Below are 19192 nucleotides of genomic sequence, written 5' to 3' on the forward strand. Positions count from 1 at the left end.
TCCATGTTTTCTTATAATATTGCCAAGTAGCAGCATATTTATTGAAAACAACAGAGGCCCTAACACAGATCCTTGCGGCACTCCATATTTTACTTACATTATCTTCGATCTTTCCCTGTTTAAATAGACAAAATGGCGATGGACTAATAGGTACGATCTAAATGCCTTAATGCCAGTCCCTGAATACCAGTGTAATTTTGTTGTTGATCTAAGAGTATTTTATGATCTATAGTGTCGAAAGCAGCACTGAGATCAAGTAAAATTAGTACTGAGATGCAGCCTTGGTCAGAAGCTAAAAGTCATTTGTAATTTTAACAAGCGCAGATTCTGTGCTGTGATGAGGCCTGAACCCTGACTGAATTTATTCATAGATATAATTTTTTTGTAAGAAGGAGCACAATTGAGCCGACACATTTTTTTCTAGTATTTTAGAAATAAATGGAAGATTAGAAATGGGTCTGCAGTTTGCTAATTCATTTGGATCTAATTGTGGTTTTTTAATGAGAGGCTTAATAACTGCCATCTTGAATAGTCTTGGGACATGGCCTAGAGATAAAGAGGAGTTAATAATATTGAGAAGAGGCTTTTCTGCAACAGGTAACAACTCTTTCAGGAGTTTAGTGGGTATTGGATCTAACACACATGTTGTTGGTTTAGACACAAAGATAAGTTTATATAGCTCTTCCTGTCCTGTAGTTGTTCTTGAGGGGCGAAAATTGAGGCTGAATCGTAAACCGCTGTCAAAAGTTGTAGGTTTACAAATTGTATTTCTGATGCTTTCTATTTTCTCAGTGAAGAAGTTCATGAAATCATTACTACTGAACTGTAATGGAATATTTTGTTCAGGTGATGACTGTTTATTTGTTCATTTAGCCACTGTACACTGTAAAAAAAAAAAAAAAATCTCTAGTTTTTACAAAATAATTTTGGCAGCTGTGGTTGCCAGAATATTTTTTTTTTAAATACAGAAAAACTGTAAACATGTTTACAGAACAAACTGTAAATTTTACAGTATAAAACCGTAATTTACAAACAAGAAAATTTGAATTTAAACCAGTAAATTCCACAAAGCTCACTACTACTAAAATCTGTTTTGTACCTTTAACATATACTGACAACCACCATAATAATGCAGGTCGTAAAAGAGAAAGCCACATGATGAAACAGAGTTCATCACAAGTAGCTTTTTGACAAGCTGAAGTATATACTAATAAAAAGAGGATGCACAGAGTCATTCACGCAAATGCAAAACACCATCATGGTAACCCACACCACTTACATAATGCAATAAACTTTCATTAAACAATAGAAGATGTAACATAAACCCTAATGTGCATAACTGATTACAAAAAAATATCAAGAAACATGATTTTTTTTTTCTATTTTTTTTTTTAAAGAAACATGATTATTTAAACAAAATACTTTCAAATGTGGAGTGTCACACAGGGAGTTGTGGGATTATCAGTTTATTTGTTCTTTTTTACTTCTAAAAATTGTAAAATTTACAGCATTTTACTGTGAAAATTACATAAAATGTCTGGTAAGAGCTTTTTCAGTTGTTCCCTGTATATAGTACGGGAACTTACTGTTAAGCTATTTACAATTTTTTTCCCGTAGCATTTACAATGTTTTACCGTTAAAATCACTCTTATTTTTTACAGTGTGCTAAACAAGAACCTTGGGTTGTTTTGGTTATTATCTATGAGTTTGCGGAGATGCTAGGCCCTGGCTGCTTTTAGAGCCTTTTTGTAATGGGAATTGCTGTCTTTCCACTCAATTCTAAAGACCTCTAAATGACTTTGTCTCCATTTGCGCTCTAGATTGCGAGCTTCTCTCTTGATGGCGTGTGTAGCACTGTTGTACGATGATGCATGAATGATACTTTTCTCTCTAACCTTTTTTAATCTGATGAGTGCAACAGTTTCTAATGTAGTAGTCTAGAGAAAATGGTGCCCATACTGCTAGTCATCTCCTCAAGTTCATTTGTGGCAGGTTATTTGTGAATCTATCTATGGTGGTTGGTAGAATTGTTCTACCTAGTTGATGATGTCGTGCAATATGGCAAATATCAGCAGTATTCAGTATGCACGTTACAAGATAGTGATCAGTGTAGAATATCATTAGGATTGGTTTCATGTGATATAATTAAGTCTAGTGTATGATTGCAACTATGAGTGGGTCTAGTGACATTTAGCACTGTAGTAACACTCAAGCAACCACTCAGAACACTTTAGCAACCACATTTAATACCCTAACAACCAAGAAAAACACCTTAGCATTATTGGCTTTGGGTTTTGGACTCCAGACAGCAACATAATGCGGCCCATATCCGGTCCACATCTGGTACATATGGATTACACGCAGACTGGATATGGGCCGGATCACTGTTGCTGTCAGGATAGGAAGCACCATGTGGAAGTAAAAATCTAGTTGTTTTGACATGTGACTGCTTTCTTGCATTTCTTGGAGTCTGTCTCAGTCCTCATTGTTTGTGTTTAGGGTTTCTTCAGGCGAAGTATTCAGAAGAACATGGTCTACACGTGCCACAGAGAGAAGAACTGCATCATCAACAAAGTCACCCGCAACCGCTGTCAATATTGCCGGCTGCAGAAGTGCCTGGAAGTGGGAATGTCCAAAGAATGTGAGTGATGCATCAGAAATACTCCTTCCACAGCTGAAGTCAAAATATGAAATGGCAAGTAGAGATATGAGTATACACACAGTAAGTGCCTCCCTCTGGCTATATGAGCACACGTCTCCACACTGCTAGGCGCTGTCAGACTTGAGAAGTTAATTGGGAGAGGTGTAAAAATACACACACTCTCACGGGTCTGCAGCAAAAAGTTGTGAATGTGTTTGTTGAGAAATCATCCGGACAGATCCAACACACTCTCACCATCAAGTGGATGTGAGCCTCCACTGCAGAAAGAGACAGACCAGGTGTGTTTTTATGAAGGGAGAGGACATTCGGGTTACGTGTTTGGCTCACATGTAACCCTATAAGTTTCTAGAGGTTTAATGATACTATTAAACAGTTATATACAATACTGAATGTGATGTACATTACACTGTGTGCATAATTATTATGCAAGTTGATTTTCTGATCATATTTTTTTCCAGACACATTTTACAAATTCCAAACCACATCAATTATTAGGCAGGTTTTCTTTTACGAATATAAAGAGATTGAACTCAGACTGAAAAGTCAGAAATTATGAAATGCCCAAGAGAAGGACGCAATACTAATGCAATACAAGAAATTGCAAAATTAAAGCATGACCATTGGACAGCAAAATGCTCATTAGGTCAGCAGGGTCAGAAAAAACAGGTCTATAAGAAAATACACATGTTAACTGCAAAAGAATTAAATTTGAATTAAAGTGAAGAATTAAGTGTGAAACCACCAGGAACCCTTTAGTCTCCAGCGCCACCATTTCCCAGAACCGCAACCTACCTGGAGTAGGTTGGTAGAGAATCCTGAAATATGACCCCCACTTAATAAGAATCACAAGTGTTGTGAAATAATTAAAGACTGTTTTGTTTTTAATAGGCTTTATAGACAGACAGATTGAGAGTGACTCTTGAAGGACCAGCACCACATCCTCTTGTAACACTGTTTGAAGAATTTCTATTCCAGAATCTGGCAGTAATTTTGGGGAGTTCATTTTTAGTCCATCGCCTACCCTAAAGTCCGTTTTGCAGAGATGGACTTCATGAACAATTATATATCACTTATAAATGATTAAATACTAAATTAATAGCGAATAAGATTGATGTGGTTTGGAATTGATAAAATTGTGCCTGGAAAAAAAATATGATCAGAAAATTAACTTGCATAATAATTATGCATGCAGTGTAGTTTTTATATAGTCCGATTTCACAATTAGATGCAATGTGTAAAATTTGTGAGGGTCTATTGACAGAAATCCAATATAATATACATAACTATGTTTTGAGTGGTGTATAAAGACCTTACATAATGAACCGTTATGTTTTTATTACCTTGGAATGAGCCATTTCTATGTACATACACCCCTCCATGTCAAGTCGCCATTATGTGCCGGCATGTTTCTACAGCAGCCCTAAATGGACAAACTGCTCTACAGAGTGCGTTTCATCACTATGTTCTTCTAAATCGTTCATGTTTTTAGAGGCAGCTTGCATCGTCACTACGTTGAATACGCACGTAGTAGTAGTAGTAGTAGTAGTAGTAGTAGTAGTAGTAGTAGTAGTAGTAGTAGTAGTAGTAGTAGTAGTAGTAGTAGTAGTAGTAGTAGTAGTAGTCTGAATTTGAAATTTCTTCATCTAACAATGTACTCTCTGCTGTCTCAGACGACATCTTTGTCTTGTGTCAGCCAGACGGCCACCGTAGCTTCTAAAGTTAGTTTAGGTTGCAATTTGCAACCTCACCGCTAGATGCTGCTAAAATGTACACAGTGCACATTTAATGCACATTTAATGCATTTAATGCACATTTATTAAAATATAATTAAAATTTTAATTTTTCGAGTTTTTTTTTTTTTTTTTGCATTACAGTAATGAGACATTACAGTCATGCAAAACATCTTAATGATCCTAAAACAGACTTCATGCACTTCATTATTTAGTGACCCATATTTGTTCTTGACAGGTTTCATGAAATTCTTTCAGTGATCATGTGCACCTCAAGGGTAATTTTATGGACAAGTCTGACAGATCCATGCACATGGGCCTCTAGCAGGCATCACGGCGAGCTTGTTGTTACCGTTGCAGATGACCCATTAAATCAGACACAATGACACAACCCACACTTGTTTCATTAAAGTAGGTTCTATGAATTCACACCTCTTGACTCATAGTACATTTAGAAAATGATGCACAGCGGCACTTTCACACTTCACTTCCTGCATACATTTGAACGCACAAAACATCTGTAATAAAACACACGCACATGCATTGATTTTCAGCACAGCATGCTGGGTTCGCTCTGCTCCAAATGCATTAGACTCGCAACTCATTTGCTGCTGCTGAGGAGGAGTAGAGATTGTGAAAAAGGAGGAGTGGAGAGAGCGAAAGCAGAGGGAGGAAACATTGACATTTTTATCTTTTCATTGAATTTCATCTTTGTGATGGACGATCTGCCAGCGCTTTAATTTTCTCCTCTCAAATTATCCCTGTCAAGAACCTCATGCACACACACACACACCCTGAAATAGACATATTAAGGCCTGTTCACACCATGATGAATGTTTTTCATGAAAATGCGGGGCCATAAACATTTTAATTTGAATTAGCAGCTCTTAATGCATCTGTAACTATGGTTGTTGAAACTCACACACTCACTACTTTTAGCAAGCAACAATGAACATCAGAAGAAAATCATAACCACCACATGAGATGGTTATTGAGCAGTTGCTGATGTTGATGTTTGATGAGTGTCATTTGGATTGATTAATCTAACAAATAATCAGATGAACGCAACTAATTTCTCCATCTCCATGGGTAAACAAAACCATTCATGATTTGCACAGAATAACACAGGGCTTATTAATGCGATTATATGGTTATATAACGCAACCATATTAAGCACAAAATATGGGACTGACAACCTTATTCTGTTGCTGTGAACGCAGCCTATATTCTGCCATTAGTTAGTATATAGTGTTGAGGATGATTTACTTCAGTTGCTACTGCTAATGATGAACATAAACTGAGAACAGTGTATCTACATATGCCACACAAAATGACGTATTTACGTCATCAATTACGTCAACATGTTGTTTCAGCTATAATTGGAATACAAAAATATGGATAGGATTGGTTGAATAGGTTAAACAGCGGTTTAAAAAATATCTTAATATATCTCTGCTTCCTTTATTTCCCCTCAATGACAAGTGAGTGTCTAAAACAAAAAGTTGTACCAGGATCACTCCAGTAAACGCCACTAGTCCATATCATTATCCACATTTTCCGCATCGCTGAAATCCGACCCTACTACAGCATATTTTTGAAAACGACAATGAATCGTACCAAAAATATTGATTTGAATCATGATTCCATGATGAATTGTATAATTTAGTAAAGAATCTTAATTCGTTCTCAGAGCTGATATTTGCACGCCTATCAGCCATGTTATGAGATCACAATACACAGGCCCAAAAGACTACACAGGTACTTCAACGTAGCCACTTAAGCTCGATTTCACATATTGTTTCAGTCTGACATGTCAAAGCACAGTTTATAATGCAACTCAAGTTACTTACATCACTTTTAGTAGCACAGATATCTCTATTGGCCCCTTGGGATTGTTCCCGCCAGAGTGATGCAAGAACATATGTTAAGTGTATATATAACAGAACCGTGTAGTTGCCGTTTGTGTACTTACATAGATCATGTTTCTGGCCATGTTTCTCTTTGTCAGCATATTACTAGCTTTATTGTCACAGATTCCGGTGTGTAAAAATCACCTTTCCAGACACACAAAATACTCATCATACTGCTGGAGAAAGACCGTTTCCCGTTCTCTCTCTCTCTCTCTCTCTCTCTTTCTCACTGCAAGTCTCTCAGTAACGCTTGTGCATGAGTGATGGTGCAGCCAGGCTAATAGTTCTTTAATGACTTCATTAAATTGTGTTTTGCGGCTTATGATCGCTGTGCCAATCTGTCATTGAGGCTAATGTAGGCACGTTAAGATAGCCCACTTTTATTTAGGAATTAATTCCACATCTCCAGAGGCCTGAGAGAGGGATGCAGTGAGGGTCTGAGCGCTAGCAGAGATTGGAGAGAAAATAATGCCATGGCATTACAGTGTGTGTGTGTGTGTGTGTGTGTGTGTGTGTGTGTGTGTGTCATATAATGAGATTAGATTAGCTCTGGGTCTAATGAAACCTGTGGTGATCTATCAGTATTATGTACGACTTCATCCACCCGCTCTATTCATCAAACTACAAACACACACCCCGCAGAGAGAGAGAGAGAGAGAGAGAGAGAGAGAGAGAGAGAGAGAGAGAGAGAGATGTTACTGATGGAGGGGGTGTGATGGCATTTCTGCTTCCCGTCCTATTTTTTTCCCCCCCTTTAACACCTTTTTTTCTCACCTTTCCTCCCCTCATGGCTTGTCTTCACAGATGTGATGTGTTGGCTCTAACACATTTCCTTTATCTGTCTCTCATCTCACTCCATTACTGCTGCTCACTGCATCTCAAACGCCCTTTCACTGCTACTCATGCAAGTTTTCTCTCTTTTTCTTGCCCCTTTCATCCCTCAGTCTTCTTGAGATCTCTTTTCTTTTTCTGCTTGCTTCATTTCCTCCTGAAATAGCCACATATCTTACTTTGATAGCAAACTTGATGAATTTTATTAAGTGTGATTGAATGTTTTTAATATTGTAAAAGATGCCAATGTTTAATAAATAACAATACAATTAAGGATACCTAAAAATAATAATAAAATAATTATAAAAATATTTTTCATCAAATGCAAGTATTTTAATAATAATAATAATGTGTATTAAATGCATGTTCTTTTCTGCCCACTTAATTTATATATATTTTTTTAAATGCAGTGCTGATGAAATGCATGATAAAATGTGATTGAATGTTTTTAATATTATAAGACACCAATATTCAATAAATAATAACAATATAATAATATTAACAACAAGAAGAGATTTAATTATTCTATATAACTTTTTTAAATTAAATATATATATATATATATATATACATATATATATATATATATATATATATATATATATATATATATATATATATATATATATATATATATATATATATATATATATATATATATATATATATAAATTATTTATATAAAATAATTATTAAAATATTTATCTTTTATTTTATTCTATCAAATGCTAATAATGTCTTAATAATTATTATCATCATTAAGAAATTCTATTTAGTGAAAAATATCTTAATTTAAATTTCTATTTAAATTTTTAAAGTTCTTATTCTTAGATTTTAGATATTAGGTTACTAATTCTTATTAGCAGATTTTGATCTACATCTTTGAATGTCATCTACACTGAAAAAAAAAAAGTATTTTGTAAGAAATGAGCATTGTGTAACATTATTACATGCTGTATTGTTTTATTATTATTATTACTATGAAGTAGAATAATAAGAATATTACAAATAATAATACACTGATGATGATGATTATGATTAAGAACAAGTAAAAATTTGTTTATATTAATTGTAAAAAATTCTAAAGACAGATTTTATTTATCAATTTAATTTATTTTGGCAAAAATGTGCACTGATGAATCATGCACAATCAATTTTGATTCCCTTGATCTTTTATAGAATTCAACTATTGTGTGGTAACAGCTGTGCATATATTAGTTATTTTACAACAGCTTCAAAAGCAGCTCATACAATTAGAATTTTTGTTCATTTTATAGCAGGTCTTGCACTCACATGGTGGATTTTCACTTGGCCAGCCATTCAGGAAGTTTTTACTCCGAGTCAGACTTTAGAATCTGTACAGTCAGCACTGATCTTTGTTGTCTGTCTTTCTGTCTGTGTAGCGGTAAGAAATGACAGGAATAAGAAGAAGAAAGAAGAGAAAAAGCAAGAATGCACAGAGAACTACACGCTGAGCCCAGACACAGAGCAGATGATTGACAGAGTCAGGAAAGCCCACCAAGAGACCTTCCCCTCGCTGTGTCAGCTCGGCAAATACACCACGGTAAGAGTGTGTGAGAGCTGCATGATATACTCAATGTTCGCCATTTGTGATGATTTAGCTTTATGGTAATATTTCCAAACCATTTAACTTCTTTAATGTGATATATTTCCACATTATCATTTCAAAATATTCACAGATATCATTATGCTGCATTTTCAATTCATTTACATATTTTAGAAAAAAAATTTCGACAGCAACACAAAAGCTAGCGGCACCATCTTGGCTAGGGTTCGAAATTGAACCCAATTTTTGTCAAATTGCAAAGGCTGCAATTTAAGTATATAACTATAGTCTGACGCGCTGCGTGTTTTGTAGATTTTTTTTTATTATTTTTATTTTTTATTTTTTTGCACACCATCATCTCATTATGATCCAGCGTTTTCGGCAGCTTGTTTCACAGTAAATACTCTTCCACATTAACTCCATCTTTGCAAGTACAATGTACTTGGTACATTTTAAAAACGCAACACACTACAACCATATTCCCAAATTTGTAATGAGGATTGTTTATAAATCTTTTGTCAACAAAAGAGAGAAGAGAAGGGATATTCCACCCAAAAATGAATATTTTGTCATCATTAAAGTTCTGTAATCATCAATATTTTTTCTGCAGAACATAACAGAAAAAAGCTAAGAAATTATTATTATTATTATTATTATTATTATTATTTTTATTATTATTAAATGCTCAGTTTTTTTTTTTTTTTTTTAAAGTACACTATTATTATTCTAATAGGAAACAAAATAGGTTTTCCTTCATTTTTGTCCCACTTAGCCCATGCCTGTTCATTCTTTTTGTACTTAATTTAATATTTTTATCTAGATTTGTAATGTTTTTAACTTTTTACATTGCACATTTTGAACCTACTAAGCAACAATGTTTAGTTGAAATTAGAACTGCACAATTCTGAAGAAACTGAGAATCATGATTCTTCTACAATTCTGAATAGACAACTAAACAAAGTAACATGTCATTTTCTACAGGTACTGAGAAAATGTTAATTGCTGCAGTTTATTTAAAGATATTTAATTTGATGCAATTACTACTGGATGAATCAGTGTTTTTGAATGAATCTCTTGGATAAACGATTCAATGACATACATTTTTAACAGTCACTTGTCGCTACCTACTGGTGTAACTTTGTAATTGATACAATCTCTTGAAGCTTTAAAGGGTTAGTTCACCCAATAATGTAATTCATTACTCACCTTCATGCCGTTCCACACCCGCAAGACCTTTGTTAATCTTCGGAACACAAATTAAGATATTTTTGTTGAAATCCTATGGCTTAGTGAGGCCTGCATAGACAGCAATGACATTTCCTCTCTCAAGATCCATTAATGTACTAAAAACATATTTAAATCAGTTCATGTGAGTACAGTGGTTCAATATTAATATTATAAAGCGACGAGAATATTTTTTGTGCACCAAAAAAACAAAATAACGACTTATATAGTGAGAGCGTTATGAATCTTTTGTGTCGAATCAGCGGTTCAGAGCGCCAAAGTCACGTGATTTCAGCAGTTTGGCGGTTTGACACGTGATCCGAATCATGATTCGACACAAAATATTCATAACGCTCTGAAGCTTCATGAAACAGTGTTTTGAAATCGGCCATCACTATATAAGTCGTTATTTTGTTTTTTTGGCACACCAAAAATATTCTCGTCGCTTTATTATATTAATATTGAACCACTGTACATGAACTGATTTAAATGTGTTTTTGGTACATTAATGGATATTGAGAGAGGAAATGTCATTGCTGGCTATGCAGGCCTCACTGACCCATCGGATTTCAACAAAAATATCATAATTTGTGTTCTGAAGATGAACGAAGGTCTTACAGGTGTGGAACTGCATGAGGGTGAGTAATAATTGACAGAATTTTCATTTTTACATGTGCTGTGGCTGTAATGCTGACTACTTTACAGCCCAAAAAGGTCTTCATCTGTGAGGATACGACCTTTTTGTTGTTTTCTTTAACTAATGAGCTGACACTGACTGATGAATCAATGCTGTAATTATAGATATGTCTCCGTTTGTCAATAACTCCCAGAAGAACCCCTTGCTTATTCTGCTCCTGTGTTTACATGCAGACTTCACCAAAGCTAAAGGCCAGATTTCATGTGCCTTTCAGCCATTATTGATGCTGCTATTAAACATTTACCATAGCATTCTAGTGTACCTGAGTTTTGTCTCTGTCTTTGTATAGAGTAACAGCTCAGAGCGGCGCGTGGCACTGGACGTGGATTTGTGGGATAAGTTTAGCGAGCTCTCCACAAAGTGCATCATAAAGACCGTGGAGTTCGCCAAGCAGCTGCCGGGATTCACCACCCTCACCATCGCAGACCAGATCACACTGCTGAAGGCCGCTTGCCTCGACATACTGGTGAGAACGAGTCTGAAATTAGCAAAGCCTGCAGTGGTGCAGATGTTATGATAGGCTACGTTTACGTCGCTGAAGCCTGAATATAGACTGAAGATCACACTTCATTGAAAGTTATAGGTTCAAAACCCACAAGCATTCCCTTGCGAAAAAGAAGTGTGCTTCTTCTCTACTCAATTTAACTTTATTACTACAAATGTGTAATTACAAATATATTTAAATACATGACATAAAAGTTTCAATAGAAATGACATTAAAGTATATTTAGGTGTACTATAAATAATTGTTAGTACATTCGGCAGTACACTTTTACCTTATTTCAAAGACAATAGAAATAAATATTAATTTATTTATAAAAATGTACTATTTAAGTGGGCACTTTAAAGTTCAACTAACTGCATTTAATATAAATTTAAACTATAATACATTATTGTTCTTGTAATACATTATTTTAAATAATATCCAATTAAGTGTCTAAAAACATTACATTTGATTCACACTTAAGTATATACTTTTTAAAGTATCTTATTTATTTACATAGTAAGTATGCTGAAGTACACTACTTTTACACAAGGGTTGATCCATGAACTTTCCCCACTATTCCCCACTGTTTCATAGTAGAATTTCTCTCATCCCAGTTTAATATGCAGAGTTAAGTCCAACACTCTCTGCTTCTCTGCTTTTAGATTTTGAGGATCTGTACCCGCTACACGCCTGAGCAAGACACCATGACTTTCTCTGACGGTTTAACGCTGAACCGAACGCAGATGCACAATGCTGGCTTTGGTCCATTAACAGACTTGGTGTTCGCCTTCGCCAATCAGCTACTACCGCTAGAGATGGATGACGCAGAGACGGGACTGCTCAGTGCTATATGCCTGCTGTGTGGAGGTACACACACTGTATTATGACTTAAGGCCTGGTTATTAAATATACAGTTATTTATACATATAATTGTGTTTTTAAAAGGCTAGCTAGACAGTAATGTCAGTCATCTTAGACCCTAGATAAGGCTACACTAATAATACTGTATGCCTTTTTTAAGTATGGGACATTGTTCCAGTTTGGCAAATATAATAGTTATTTTTCTTTATTTATATATATATATATATATATATATATATATATATATATATATATATATATATATATATATATATATATATATATATATATATATATATATATATATATATATAAGAAACATTTAATTTTCTATTCCAAACATCATAAGTGTCTGGTGTCTTTTGATACATGGATCTCTAGTGCCACACAGTGTGTGAAGGTGGTATTACACTCATTATGTTTAGAGAAATACTGTATATGAAAAAAGAAATGTTTAAAAGGGTGAATCTCATGAAAACATGTCCAGGTCATATTTTACCATAAACTTTACTGTAATGTACCTTACAATGCATGATATGTTCTCATGAATAATTGTAACCACAGTTATAATACATTATACTACTTATCTATTAATTGAACATAAATTTAGAAAGTATAATGCATTAAAACACATGACAAACAACCACATGTAACAAGGAATCTGCGAATATAATGCATTTTTACTTTGGTTACAATTATTTATGAAAGGATATAATGCATTAAAACAAACAATTATGAATACTTTTACTGTGCATTACTCATACACGCTTTAAGTAAAGTGTTACCGGAAATGATGGTATTTTGCATTAAGAAAACACTTTCCATTTAAATTTAATTTTAAATTTAAATTTAATTAATTTAAAAAATATATATAAAAATATATATATTTATATATTACACTGAAATCATAAATAAAGGCTTTACAATAACACTAAGACTGTATAAATACTTTATTATTTAAATAATGTATAAAAAGTCGTATATATTATTATAATATATATTTTACATAATATTTAAAAAATATTAAATGTAAAATTTTATAAATTATTTTTTACAGTAAATAAATTTCTCTTAAAATGTTCATAATTAAAAGTATTTTAGCAGCATAAAAGTATCATATAATGTATATTCTTTAATATTAATATACTGTATTTTTTTTCTGATTTTTTTCTTTTTTCTTTTTTTCTTTTTTTTTTTTTTCATGGTTTTGGGAGTGCTATAATATCACATTGCAAAAAAATCGAATGTATTTTTTTTTTTTTTTTTTTTTTTTTTTTTTTTGTTATTAGGGTGAAAGATGACCTGGGCTGCATTTCCCAAAAGCATCATGAGCTCATGATTGTAGAAACTATTGGTGGCAATTGTTTTATGATCTACTTAGGCTTACGATGCTTTTGGGAAATGCAGCCCTGGACGGTTTTCACAGGTTTCATGAGAATCACCATCTACCAATATTTGCCCAATCTGAATTTGTTCTATGAGCTCTGATACCACATTCTGTGAGCTGAATTTTACAAGACTGTGAGCTGAATATGAATGGTTTGTGCAGATCGGCAGGACCTGGAGGAGGCCGATAAGGTGGATGTACTGCAGGAACCGCTGCTGGAAGCACTGAAGATCTACGTGAGAAACAGGAGGCCACACAAACCTCACATGTTCCCTAAGATGCTGATGAAGATAACCGACCTGAGGAGCATCAGTGCCAAGGGTGAGTTGAATTCACTTGCATGACTTATGCATGGATAGTCCTACTCTTTTATTTTCCTATTTTTCAGGTTGACTATAAAGAAAATACATGTGTAGCTTTTAAAAACAAAATTCATTTTTCATCTCTCACAGGGGCAGAGCGTGTGATCACCCTGAAGATGGAGATTCCTGGCTCCATGCCTCCTCTCATTCAGGAGATGTTGGAGAACTCTGAGGGTTTGGAGAGTTCCTCAGGTGGGGTCAGTTCACGGGCCACCGGCGCCCCTCCGGGCAGTTGTAGCCCCTCCCTTTCTCCCAGCTCCGCCCAGAGCAGCCCACCCACGCAGTCACCATGACAACCATCATCACCACCATCATTAGCCACTTATCGACTACTGTGTGCCCTCCTCGACACGACAGCAGACATGTTCAAAAGCACGAGCTCATATTGCCGCCCCTCTGCCTGTGTTCCTCAGAGACTAAAGGGGGGGATCAAAGGTGTGTCGCCGGAATTTTGTTTCCTTTCCTCAGATGAGACTGTGATTGTATTCCTCCTCAATTTCCCTTTGGATGAAGGGAGGAAGACCGCTAGAGGGTGAAGACAAAAAGTGCAAGAATGAATGGACAAATGTATAGAAGGATTTAAAGGACTTTTCTTCTGTTTCGATTCTTATGGTCTGGACTTCTGTTTCCAATGGCCAGAGACTGATTTCCTACAAACTAAAAATATATATAAATATATATAGAGAAAACATGGAATGATTGTGATTCAGAACAGAATGAAACATGGACTTGATGTAAAGATACAAATGTATTTCCTCACTTTTTCTCTTTATGCCTATGAAAGGGCAAAGAGTGAATTGTTTTATTTCAGACTGATGATGATGTTTTTCATTGAGAAAAAAAACATTGAAAAGAATATTAATTTCCACTCACAAAATTGTGCACAGAAGTTATAAAAAAAAATGGTCGCAACAAACACAATTTGTGTAATGTGTTCTTCTTGCTCTTGTCTTTAAGCTACCAGCAAATACCTCAAGGATTAATTTCATACCATATTTTATTACTGTGTTTTGCTTAATATTTCAGAAATAAATTACAGAAAAGGTTCTTGCATCAATGAGAATTCTCAAAGTTCTAATATACTTTCTGCAAAGTTGTTTTTCGTTCTTCACTCAGGGGTAAACAGGAGTTCTACTGTAAATAGCTGTGCAATGGTATAGTCTACTGTTTTTCTTGTGTCTGACCTTGCCGAACTGAGTAAACAAGTGAACCTGAAAACATTTCTATGTCAAAAAAAGTACATAATATTAAAGTTTTCAAAAATGTTTGCGCTGACTATAAAAACACTTGGCCGGATTTTGTTTGAAATGAAGCCACACCTGTTCATTCTTCAATTTCACTTTAAGTATATTGGGGACTTCATTCTAGACAGTATTTCATTGAACAAAAAGTAGTACACAACCATAGGGGCTTTCGCACCAGGTAGTTATAGGAACTCAACTATGGGAACTAGCCACTAGGGCAGTCCCCCAAGAACTAAATTTTCTCCAAGGGGCATTTTCCTGGTTGCATTCGCACCGCCATTAGGAACTCTGAAGTGACATAAGCCCTTACTTACATCCTGACGCTCTGGTTGTTGTGCAGAACTTTTATTTTGATAGCGTGGCAGACTTTTGTTTTGACTGTGCTGAGAATGCGAGAGCCTGAGCACACAGCACTCCCATTCTCCATCTTAATTTGTTTACAATCTGTGTAACAGTCCTATCTAATATGCTACAAGGCTTTTTAAAAATGCGGGGTGCTGGTGTTTCGCAAGAGTTTGACCAATCAACCTACAGTACATCACTAGTAGTTCCTATTGTGCTATGTTAGACCTTACTTAGATAGGAGCTAATTTACTCCCCCCAAAAGGCATTCCCATTCAGTCGGTTCACTTTGTACAACAAATGACTATGGGATATCGTGCCCTTTATTCACACCAGAAAGGCCAATGACACATACCGACGTGAGAGGACCTAACTGCTCACAGCATATAAATGCTGTCACAATCATCATCTCCCTCATTCTTCATCTCTTCACTGCACTGCTAGCACCATCACATTCAAAAGAAAAATCCATTATGGTGACCTGTTGAAGCAATGGTATAAAAAGTATAAAAATAGGTTTTTTTAGTTCGTTTGCTTTAGACTTGTCAAAAGTACAGATTTTCGGTACCAATCGGTACTGAAATTTAAAAAATGTGATGCTTTGAGTGCTGCTAAGCGGATACGTAAACACCTCTGATTGGCCATTGTGTTCACGGCTCATCGGATATGTCTGTGATTGGCTACAATGATCAACGCATGGGAGCGTTTGAAAGCACACAGAAGTGTTTGAGTTTGAAAGCATATTGAAAGCGGGAGCGTTTGAAAGCAGGTGTCTATCAGCGGACTGATCTGCAATAGATACCTGTGTATCTGTGTAAGTGTTCAGTGAAGAGCACTATTGATGACTATTTACAACATTGAAACCAATCACAGACATATCTGATGAACCGTGAACACAATGGCCAATCAGAGGTGTTTACGAATCTGCTCAACAGCATCACATTTTTTAAATTTTGGTACTGACTTTGTATTGAAGTTGGTACTTTTGACAACTCAATTAACCCTTTGTTAGCTAAGCTAAATAAACTTTAAAAAAAATTGTTTAAACACAAATGTTCTTGCCCCTGTCCTATAGCTTTTGGGTATGAAAATGATAACCATGAGCACCGTCAGGTGTGATTGCCAACTGTCCATGGTAAGCTGGCTCTCTCCAACCCCGGGGCATGTGTACACTACCGGCAGCTCCATCGTTCCACACTCAAATGGTGTATGGCATTGAGCGGTGTATAGCCTTCGGTGCCGGGGACAAATAAGTTCACATAGTTAGAAGGTGCGAGGGAAATGGGGTTAGTGTCAGCCCTCCCCAATGGAGCATTCACGTACTGCATACCTAGCGCAGACTCAAAATAGTGGCATTGCAAGTACCTCCATTCTTCCAACAGGTCTGTGCCGGTTCTTGTACCAACAGCTCGGCAGGATTTATAGTGGTCAGTTTTGCATGGCTAGAGCATTGAGCACTATGTCCTTGCTGCAGACATACCAGGCTATTTGCTTAGGGGAACTGAGTGAGGCCATGACAGCGGGGAGGCTATGTGAGCAGCTAATGGCGGAAGTACAGTCCGCGGCCGACTACATACTACGAGCAACACGTTGCGCATTAGTGTCATTGGGTCATGCGCCAGTACCATGGTGGCTCGGCATCATCTTTGGTTGACCCTTGCAAACCTGCTTGAGCGAGATCAGCTCCCTGTCCGGTTTGTTTGGTGAGGGTCCTGATGCTTTTCAGGCATGGCTTGAGGATTCTAAGAAACAGGTGGAATGTCTGAGGGGTTCAATGCTGAGGAAATTTAGCAGACCAGTGCAGTTGGCTGCACAACCACGGTTTAGGCCTTCTTCCCGACTGCCACCAGCCAAGAGGCCAGCCTCAGCAACAGCATCAAGGCCCAGTGCTTGGGGAGCTGGGCCGACGCACACACAGCCTAAACAACAGGTAGGGTTGTGGAAGAAGGGTCCACCCCCAGCGAATATTTCTTTGCAGAAAAGAAGGGGCAGTCGGATCCCTAGCCTGCAAGAGGGAGAAGGATGTCAATCCAGAGCACTGTGTTCTTCTCTCAGCTTTGTGTTCAGCATACAGTGCCTTGCCTTGATTTGTCAAGATGATTAGAATGCTTTAAAACCACTAACCTCGCAATCGGCCCATGTGCCGACAGACAAGGAAAATGCAGTTGTATGCAATATCCACCAATGTTTGCAAAAGAACGCAGGGGTTCACCAGGTGACGACAGGGATCCTCGCTGTCTGCCCCGGCTGGTGGCGCACTTGTGCAGTTACACTGTGGGTTCTTGGCAAGATTCAACAAGGTTATCGGTTATCCCCCCCATTTTCAGTGTAGGAGAGGGTTTCTCCAGTTCTGAGAGATGAAATCCGTGTTCTCCTAAGAAAGGGGGCAATTCAGGTGGTTCCACAAGGGAAAAGTGGAAGTGGAAGAGGAAGCTGTTACTTCCTCCTCCCAAAGAAAAGTAGGGGCTTGCACCCTTTCCTAGATTTGCGGCAGCTAAACAAGCATCTCAGATATTACAAGTTCAAAATGATTACAGTACGTCACCTGTTACGCTCTCTGCATCCCCGGGTTTACATTGGTGAATTTGACTGATTTTTATTTTTTTTTATTTTTTATATATATATCACAATCTACTCAGGGCACAGAACGTTTCTGAGGTTTTCCTTTGAGGGGATTGTGTAGTTTCAGGTCCTGCTATTTTGGCTGTCCTTAACATCAGTCATATGTAAAATATGTGCAGAAGTGACATTGGCTCCACTGCGTTATCAGGGCAAGAGAGTGTTTGCCTATTTGGATGACCTGCTTCTGGCTGCAGACAGCAGGGAACAAGCCGTGTTCTCTTTTACGACTGCTGGGGCTTATGGCTGGGGAGTTCGCATTTGAAGGCTGTATATGTCACCAAGGCGGTCTCATTTAAGAAAAATAACCATTAGATTGCGAAGTAAGAAAGAAATGACAGTATTTTACACCTCGCAAGGAAAAACAGTCAATTTTATTACCGTTACTTTTCTTAAATAAGACATCCTTGATGACGTATGCAGCCTTCAAATGCAACCTCTGGAGGACGCAGCTATTGGTTCATGGGTTCACAGTGATCGCCCCTACTGGTAAAATTGAAATTTCAAAAGATTTTGAGACATTTCAAAACATTTGAAGTACTTAACAGATGATATAACGATGCCTTGTTTACTGAAATCATGTTATTTTGGCAGTTCGATATGCGCTCTGAATCACTGGTTTGAAGCAAATGATTCGCAAAGGTTTCAAAGCTTCACGAAGCATGTTTTGAAAGTGCCCATCACTTCACATCTAACAGATGTCACAGACCAATCTGCCATTGCTGCAAGTGAACTATGTAGTTTGTACTAACATAGTTTGTTCATATAGTTCACAGAGAATATATCATGTCACACAACTTAATGTGGTAGGCCTACTTGATGTTATACACTACCAATCCAAAGGATTTAAGGTTTCTTCTTTTTCTTTTTTCTTTTTTTTTTTTTATAAAGTCTCTTCTGCTTACCAAGGCTTCATTTATTTGATCAAAAACAGTAATTTTGTGAAATATTTTTAAAATTTAAAATAACTGTTTTCTATCTGAATATATTTTAAAATGCAGTTTACTTCTGTGTTGGCAAAGCTGAATTTTCAGCATCATTACTCCAGTCTTCAGTGTCACATGATCCTTCAGAAATCATTCTAATATGTCGATTTGCTGCTCAAGCAACATTTGTTATTATTATATTATACAACATTTATTATTAATATAAAGCTTTTGCAACATTATAAATGTCTATACTTTAACTTTTTAACAATTTAATACATTTGAATAAAAATATTAATTTATTTAATGTCTTTCAAAAAAAAAGAGAAAAAAAATAAAGAGA

At 36.2% G+C, this 19192-nt stretch overlaps 1 protein-coding gene across 4 annotated transcripts in view; it reads left to right on the forward strand.

The window, feature by feature from the left end:
- The window catches only part of raraa (retinoic acid receptor, alpha a), a 209159-nt gene extending 194174 nt beyond the window's left edge, over window positions 1-14985 (forward strand). For all 4 annotated transcript variants that reach the window (XM_067369038.1, XM_067369039.1, XM_067369040.1 and 1 more), the window contains 6 exons: window positions 2500-2641; window positions 8537-8697; window positions 10911-11087; window positions 11771-11975; window positions 13519-13677; window positions 13809-14985. In XM_067369038.1, coding sequence (XP_067225139.1) covers window positions 2500-2641; window positions 8537-8697; window positions 10911-11087; window positions 11771-11975; window positions 13519-13677; window positions 13809-14011 — 1047 coding nt within the window. In that variant the 3' untranslated portion in view covers window positions 14012-14985. The remainder of the gene's footprint in view (window positions 1-2499; window positions 2642-8536; window positions 8698-10910; window positions 11088-11770; window positions 11976-13518; window positions 13678-13808) is intronic.
- The last annotated feature ends 4207 nt before the right edge of the window (window positions 14986-19192 follow it).

The sequence above is a fragment of the Chanodichthys erythropterus genome, chromosome 19, assembly GCF_024489055.1.
Source record: "Chanodichthys erythropterus isolate Z2021 chromosome 19, ASM2448905v1, whole genome shotgun sequence".
Classification (NCBI taxonomy): domain Eukaryota; kingdom Metazoa; phylum Chordata; class Actinopteri; order Cypriniformes; family Xenocyprididae; genus Chanodichthys; species Chanodichthys erythropterus.